Consider the following 9,073-nt stretch of genomic DNA (forward strand, 5'->3'; position numbering starts at 1 on the left):
GAGAAAAAAAAAAGGTTACTATTGTATGGTTCCTCCGTCCCAAAATAAATTTGTTTTTCGCTTTTTAATATAATGTTTGTGTCTTCGTCATATTTAAAATTTTTTATGATTAATATTTTTATTGTTATTAGATGATAAAACATGAATAATACTTTACGCTAACAATTTTTTTAAAGTTTTTTCTAAATATTTTTTAAATAAAACGGATGGTTAAATGAAAAATAAAGTTTTTTGGGACGAAAGTAGTAGTAAACAAGTTAAATAAATTTCTTGTACAATCTTAGGATTTGCGAATTAGAGACAATATGAAGTATGGCGTAGCTCTAAACTAATTAGTGAATGATAGGGATAAAATTAGAATTGAGAAGCAGTGGTCACAGCACTATTAAACCTGCTATTATATGCACACATAAATAAATACCAAAGCTAAATAAAGCAACCAATCAGCACCGACCAACGGGACGCAGCCCCACGCGCTCCTCCACTCCCCCCGCGACACACGCGTACGGACGAACACCTCGCCGACGAAGAATCCAGCCACCCTGCTTGCTCCGGCGACCGAGAGAGAGAGAGATGAAGCTGCCGGGGCGCCTACTCGCCGCCGGCGCGGCCGCGCTGCTGGTGGCGGCGTCGGTGATGGTGGCAACGCTGCTGACCACGCCGCTGCCGTTCCTGCCGTCGCTGCCATGCCTGCCCGCGGTGACCGCGCCCTCGGGGTCCGGGTACGAGGCCGCCGGCGTGGCGGCGCTCGCCGACGCCGCCGTGCGGTACGCCACCACGGCGACCGTGCCGCAGCAGTCGCGCGCGGAGATCTCCCTGTCGCTGGCCGTGCTCCGGCGCCGGGCGCCGCTGCGGCTGCTGGTGTTCGGCCTGGGCCACGACTCCAGGCTGTGGCACGCGCTCAACCCCGGTGGCGCCACCGTCTTCCTCGAGGAGGACCCCTCCTGGTACCGCGTCGTGCGCGGCCAGTCGCCGTTCCTCCGCGCCCACCTCGTCGCCTACCGCACGCGGCTCGACCACGCCGACCTCCTCCTCGACTCCTACAAGCACTACCCGTCCTGCCTCCCCGGCGGCGGCGGCGACGGCGTCCCGCGCGTCCGGGGCAACGCCGACTGCCCTCTCGCGCTGCACAACCTGCCCGCGGAGGTGTACGAGCACGAGTGGGACATGGTGATGATCGACGCGCCCAAGGGGTACTTCGCGTCGGCGCCCGGGAGGATGGCCGCCGTGTGGACGGCGGCGGTCATGGCGCGCGGCCGCCGCGGCCAGGGCGACACCGACGTGTTCCTCCACGACGTCGACCGCCACGTCGAGAAGGCCTACGCCCAGGAGTTCCTCTGCGACAGGTTCCGCGTCGGCGGGACCGGCCGCCTCTGGCATTTCAGGATCCCGCCGGCGTCGCGCCGCGGGAACGGCACGGCGGCCGGCGCCGGCGCCGGCAGCGACGGCAAGAGGCCCTTTTGCTAAGGATTGCGCTTTTCCGAGGGGCCTTTTTGCAAAATAGCCACAAAATAAACAGGTGAAAATTACAAAATACATAGGAATTTGCCGGGTTTCCTCTCCTCTGCCGTGCAAATTCAAACGCAGGATAATCAAGTTTGAGGTAAAATTTCTCGATTTTTCGCTTTCGTTTGAATTAATGGAGATAAAGATTAGAGAGGTGATTTGAATCCTGAGATCACTAGAGTTGGTGTGAACAGCACGATGTGCATCACTCTCAAATTTGTAATGGAAGTAAGCAGATGAGCTTGTATGTTGTTTTCTCTTTCATTTTTTTTGTATGAGTACATACAGAATTTTCAATAAAGTCCGTACACCAGGTTAACAATTGAGATACTCGTCATAAAGGGATTCTGTTTGAGGAGACGTGCAAATCAACAGAAATTAACATTGCTCATAAGTATTATTGAAGTATAGTTTCGAACAGATGGAAATGATATGACATAAGTTATCGTGACAATAAATTCCTAATATTGAACATGAGTGACTTATTGGATTAACATATCCATAATTTTTTTTGAAAGAACCCGGGCCACCCGGCACACACATATTGGTTTCATTGAAATAAGAATGTGTTATTTGGGGCCAGATTATTTCTGCACACATACTTTCCGAACTACTTAAATAGCGTATTTTTTATAAAAAAAGTTTAAGTTTATCATCTCACATTTAGACAATAGATTTTTTTAATTTTATAGTAGTTAGATTTTTATACTGTTATTATAAAAATCAGATATTTTTTATGTTTCATCAACTAGAAGAACCAAGCCTAAGTGGGAGTAAAATATTTACAGCAATAGAAAACAAAAACTGTACAGCCTGTAAGTTACTGATAAAATGAGCTTCAGTTTTGGTGCCGGCAAGCGAGCATGTTCAGCCTCCTTTATTTTTGATATGAACATTTAGTTTTGTATGACTTTTTGGTTTATTTCCTTCAAAATTTCCTAGGTTGATAGTAGTAGAGATGTTATCCCTTGCTTAGGTATTCATTGCCATGTTGCTAGCGGTTCCCACATCATTTCCACAATTTTTGTTTATATACATTACTCCCTCTCACCACAAAAAGGAAAATTGTTTGGGATGCATACAATTGGCATCAGTGAACTTCAAAACCATGAATATCACTATTAAAACCGGATTGTATTGCTAAAATGTAAGGTTTTGCAGCTGATGAATGATTTTCAGACAATTTATAGCTAAGGCATGTATGATGGACTTATCCCATGTAACCGTTTTTAGTTGTATAAAATAATTAAGTAGTAAAAGTCCTGTCGAATTGACTTATAAAATATCTGATTTGTTTATTTTCGCCGTTTCTGTGGTAAAATTTAATCATTAATTTAATATTGTTGTAGAGAGATACTCCGTCTGTCTCAATATAATTCAAGGTATGTCATTTCTAAGGTACATTAAGCTTATGTAAAAAAATGATGGGATTGGTGATATGGGAAAATATGTGAAAAACTAAATAAAAAAATATTGTGATTGATTAAGATAAGAGGTAAGTGGAGAAAGAGTACCGCAAGATTATTCAAATCCTACAAGTAGACTAATATATGTGCAGAAGCGTGGAACGAGATCCTCTGCAGTAGCAAGATACTACTGCAGAGAGCAACAGTACCGTAAATTTGGTATATCTCGTGACCGCTGGATCGAAATGGATGGTTCAGATCTAATGCTACAGTAATGAACAGCGCTTTAAAATTGTAATTTGCTACAGTATTTCAACTTATGACATTAAATCAATGTACTACCCACATGAACAGTGTTACTCTGCATTACTTCGGAGGAACCGGATCTCAGAAGCCTGTTACGTAGGGATTCAGCTTTTCCTCGTTGAACCCTGTTCATTTTACCTACTGGTCAATAGATTATCACGAACATATTCTTTAAGCCACTTAAGGATATGACTTTTAAAGTGGCTATACGTCTCATGTAAATTACTACTCCATCAATCCCATAAAGACTTAGAGGTCATTGTCTGGCGTTTGCAGTATAAAAACCAAACGTCATGTTTAAAAAAAATGAACCAAACTTTTATACACGTATTCTTAGCGATCTACAAGAAAATATTGAAAAATAAGTTGTGATGAAAAAAAAGCCTAAAATCAACTCTAAGGGGTGATTGTTTGGTTTCTTACTGAAAAACTGAAAAAAAAACCCTATAAATACTTCTGAGTTTCAAAGGCGGAATGGTATTTTAATCTTTGTACCTATCTATTGGTACGTACGTGCGAGAATGACTAAACATGAGAGAATAAATGATTTCTACAATGAATATAGTGTTAGGTTTTGGGTTTCTATCAGAAATAGAAATCTAGAATGGGGTTTCTCCCCTGTGGCTAAAAAAGAATCATGTTGTTTACTATGAAATTAGGGCTTAAACTCCTTGTTAAGATTCCTCCTAAATGCACCTACAAACAGCAGTTTGGTCCTGACAGTTTCGTGAAAAAATCCAAATGATATATTTACAAACGAAAAATAATTTATAAATAAAAATTTTATATACGTATTCTTAGCGATTTAAAATCCAATACTGAAAAATAAACTTCAGTAAAAAACCCTAAAACCATTGAGAATTCATATTTTAGCTTATAATATAAACACAAGCAAGAAAGATGAAAGATGAGATGAGTACCAGCTTTTACGAGTACATCAAACATCACACTTATGATCCATGTGCTGAGTACTAAATAGCTTGAGAAAAAGTTGCAGATGCATTTATGCTGAAAATAAATTATTATATTCATCCTAAAATATAAGCATTTTTAATGGTTTCATAGAAGTTAAGGTTAAGAGATTGTTTGGTAGAAGTTAAGGTTAAAAAAAAGAATATGGTGCTAATTAATAAATGATAAATGATTAGGGCTGGGAGGATACATGAGATGAAAATCGAAAGAATTTTGATTGATAGAATAATTACCATAAATAGTGTCAGACATGTTTATATTATGTACAAAATTTATATTCTAAAAATGTTTATATTTTACCAGCGACGGAGTACACAAACAAATGTTTATATTCTAAAAATATATATATTGGGATAGCACCTGGTCAAGAAATGCCAGACAGAAAAGAACCACTACCGTGGCTTCAACAAGTACTAAAACTGTACCCGATAATAAAAAAACAATTTCTAGAGAGGTCCACCTGTAGTCAACTGGGCCAACAAACCGGTCATAATAATTGGTATTATGGGGTCCAGTATAATGGAGTGCAACAGCTCAACGAGTAATAAGTGGAGGCTGTGTTTTCTGCTTACAAAACAAAAAAATTAGATATTATAAAATTAAAAATAGACTCTATAAAAGTGAAACGATGAACTGTATAGAATTCTTTTAAAAATGTATGTTAGCCATTTGTAAAGAGCACACACAAACCGAGAAATAATTTACTATAGAAGAACACAGCCTACGAGTCATCAAAGATGATGAAACTAACTAATAACAAGTTAAAAATGAAACTTGTAATATGAAATGATGAAATTTTTAAATAAACATATCATTTAATAGTTTGGAAAGCGTGTGTGAAAAAACCAAAAAATGTACTAATGCAGATCAAGTGCATCATCTTTCTGCTTATGCTCATGCATATAACCCAAAATTTGAATTTTTAATCTTATATTTAGAGTTGATTTTAGGACTTTTTTTATTACAGTTTATTTTTTAATCTTATCTTTTAAATCGTTAAAAACACGTGTATAAAAGTTTTATTTAGAAACTATTCTTTATTTACAAATATGCTAAACACACGCCTCAAACGCACGCAGCCAAAGCAAGCTGATGATTAACGAAAGCAATTGGCAAACCCTACAAAACATTTTTTGCTGGCAACGTACTCCAGCGAAGCTGATAATGTCACATTCATATGCCAGTGCACCACTATAAAGGCCAATATAGTTAGTGAACGATTGCCCTTATATTCTTTTATGTTTACGACTTAGCCATGGTCGATTGAGTACTAAAAGACCACTATAAAGCCCTGTTTGGGTAGTGAATTTTTCAGAGAAAAATCTAGAGGTTTCAATTCCAGATGAATCACATGTTTTCTTATTTGCAAACTTACTTTGTGAATAAAATTTTTATACAAGTGTTCTTAGTGATGTAAAAGTAAATGTTAGAAAATAAACTACGATAAAAAAACCTTAAAATCAACTCTAATTCTAAAATAAAAATAAAAATTTTAATTTGTAATTATAAGCAAAAGTAAAAAAAAATAAGGCTATTTCTACGCACAAGCAATGCCCGGGTTCACTTGGTGAAACCAGAACAATTAGCATTCATGGACGACAGATGCACGCGAGAGATGAGAATAGGGCGCCTTTTGGGTTAAATCAACAAGGGACATAATTAGGGTGTTAAGTTACATCGTTTAAAATTCATGTTTTCCAAACACCTCTTTACCTATATTTCGTATGTTTTCGCTTTCTTCGTTTTGCACTATCGTTCCTGCATTTTGTTTACCTACCATTTAATTGATGTGTTTTATTTTTCCATGTTTCAAATAACCCTAAGTGTCTTATAACCCAGTGCAAAGGAGTATTTAAGAATTTGTCGCTTTAAAAGTGGCGTCTAACAATTAGTCATTATGTGTTTATGACATATGATGCCAGGATCTCAGGATCCATATGTCACATGTTCCTGTGACAAATTATTAAATGCCACTATAAAAGTGGCAAAAACTTAAATACCAACACAAAAAGTGACTATGACGTGATTGATTCAACAGCAGAGGTCAGCAATCAAGCAAGGCGCATGACTATCTAGCTAGTCTCCATTGTCTTTACCGCACAGACCTTGTAGTCTTGCGAGCTAGTCAATCTCATTGTTGATTGATACGTGGCCACACGATCAGATCAGCATACCGCTATGAAACAGTAATATCTAAGGAATTCCCAACGCCTCTTTGGGTTGCCCTCGTCACCTAGAAAGTGAGTTGTAGGCTCATAACAACCCTTCAATATGGCTAGCCCAACATAAACCGATAGAATAAAAGTAAAGAGATAGTATAGCAAAATAGGAAAAATTAGGAAAATAGGGAAAATTATGGAAAAAATAGGAAACTATGTTGTAAAGCGGGCTAATAAAGAAACATACGGGCGATACGAGGAATATATATGAGAATATGTGGACATGAGAAAAGTATCAAAAGAATGGGTTGGCTCTTGTCATAATGGCCTTCTACGGATCTATTAGTGTTGTCTCATGGGCTAAGGCATTAGCTCAAACATGACATGGTCGGTGGATTTATATAGCTAGGTGAAATTGATCATGCTCTAGATGGTGTGCCACAAACCAACCCATTTGACAACCCCTATCAATGTTTGAGGGGAAGGGGGCATGTGCCTCTTATTAAATAGTGCAAACCACGCTATTTCTGATTATACTTATGGAGAATGCATATTTTTTAGGCTAGTAATTTTAGTCATCTCAGTTATTCATATACATAATAGGTAGCATGTGCGATACATTTAATTTGAGTTAAATGAATTTATTTCTCCTAATTATGCTTGTTCTTGCTATTACATGAAATGCATGTATTTTTTAGCACTCAAATATCTACGGGATGTTAGGCTCTCACCCTAATACCATGTGTGGCTCAGCATTATTTGACCATTAATTGGTGCATGACTACTGAAGTGAATGCATGCAGCAGCAGCTAGCTAAGTTTCCTAATATGGTCTCGTGTGGCAAAACAGTTTTTGGTCATATGCATGTGCAAAGCTCTTATATGTTGTGGTCAGCTTGCTAGCACATCTATCTGTCCACCTGCTTTTATTTCAATTCTATCTAGCTAATTAATTACGATATCTAGACATACGCATCTAAATAGTCTAGATTATTCACTGCGCATTGCTGCGGGGATCTGTATGAATATAATATAAGTAAATTACTTCTTTCTATGTTTAGCACATTGATTATTATTTATCAAATAAAATTGTTATCAAGTGTAAAAACATATATTCCTTTTATTTTATCTTGTATGTCAAAATGAATTGAACAAATGGAATGGTAACTCATCCAAAATTAATAGCATTGGTGGCCTATTAACTATTAGATTAACTATACTAAGTTGGTTGTTAATGTATATGATATATGAATGGTTGGGATCAAAGAATGTGAGTGATCGAAAGGCTATTATTCTACATGCGGTGGCTTAATACATGTTGAACTTTGGTGACAACCATGTAGGATATATAGATATATATATATATATATATATATATATATATATATTAAAGTTAATATGTATAATAAATTAGTTATAATATTAGGTATAATAAATCTAAATCACTTAAGAATTAGTTAAAATTCTAAAGGGATCATCTTCTTAATTTTGTATGGAAAAAACCAAACTACGTATTTACAAACAAAAAATAATTAATGAATAAAACTTCTATATACATGTTCTTAGTGATCTAAAAGACAAATGCTGAAAAATAAACCACGATGAAAAAATATCAAAATCAACTCTAAATTTAAGGCTGAAAATTTAAATTTTGGTTTTTAAGCATAAATAGAAACGAAAAGATTGTGTTATAAGTAAAGTCATACTTACCATGTACAGGGGTAAGGTTTTATGAAACCTTACAACCATAATATCCTGGGAGATGTATATATCACGAGTCATTACATATGTGGTTTTTTTTTTATCTTTGACCATAAAATTGGATAGTTTTTAAATTTTACTCTTACATTCTCGTGCAAATAAAGTTGAGGACTTGACATCACTAAAGTTGAGGACTTTGTGGTCGTGGCGCAAGAATAGCCTGCACGTGCCCAGAGCAACAGGACGTGTGCATGCCTTTGGAGTCATGGGGATGGGCACGAACAATCCGCAGTGTGGGAGCACTTCTGTGGCTGAATTTTTCCTTCTCTTGCGTGTTTGTTTTGCTATAAATAAGGAGAAAGAAAACCAAAAGGCTGCAGCAACATTACACAGTGCAAAACTCTGTCTTCCTCTCATTTTCAGATTGTTTACAGTGCTCTCATGTGTTGGTGCTCGTCCACCGTTCGTCCGTGTCCCGCTCACTGATTGATTGGGAAATCCTGACATATTACCTTAGAAGTAGTTACTTTACAATTTAGCCATTTTTATAAACGTATTTTATAAATAGATCTAAAAAAAAACTTAATGTCGTCATCTTCACCACCATGATTGGTCCCATGGAGGGGGTTAGCACCAAAAAGATTGACACTGATGGCCTGTACGTAATTAACATATCTTATAAATAGGTACTTAGTGCAAGTGTCGTTGATGCTAAAGGTCATGTTTGTGAAATAAATTATTTATATGACTACCGTTCTAAGGCATCATATAAATCATTAGTTTTCCCCCTCCACTAACTCAGAAATTGGTCACTATCATGTTTTTAGGAGCTCGCGTCATCCGTAAACCGTGACCGCAACTTTGGTGCTTCCATAATTCAGTACAGGTCTGAGTAGATTAGTATGCCAAACAGGCTACAGGAAGCAAAAAAAAATTTCCCAAATCAATCCACTTATGTCGTCTAATCCGCTCTTGCTCTATCAGGATTTCCTTGTGGACAGCCCGCTGCTCCACGCCTCCCTCT

At 37.7% G+C, this 9,073-nt stretch overlaps 1 protein-coding gene across 1 annotated transcript; it reads left to right on the forward strand.

Moving 5' to 3' along the window:
• The first annotated feature begins 453 nt into the window (after positions 1-453).
• LOC121055780 (probable methyltransferase At1g27930) lies at positions 454-1,832 on the forward strand. Its single transcript, XM_040529016.1, has one exon. It carries the CDS (start codon positions 574-576, stop codon positions 1,465-1,467), a length of 894 nt encoding a protein of 297 aa, XP_040384950.1. The 5' UTR covers positions 454-573; the 3' UTR covers positions 1,468-1,832.
• The last annotated feature ends 7,241 nt before the right edge of the window (positions 1,833-9,073 follow it).

This window comes from Oryza brachyantha, chromosome 11 (genome assembly GCF_000231095.2).
Source record: "Oryza brachyantha chromosome 11, ObraRS2, whole genome shotgun sequence".
In the NCBI taxonomy this organism is placed as follows: Eukaryota; Viridiplantae; Streptophyta; class Magnoliopsida; order Poales; family Poaceae; genus Oryza; species Oryza brachyantha.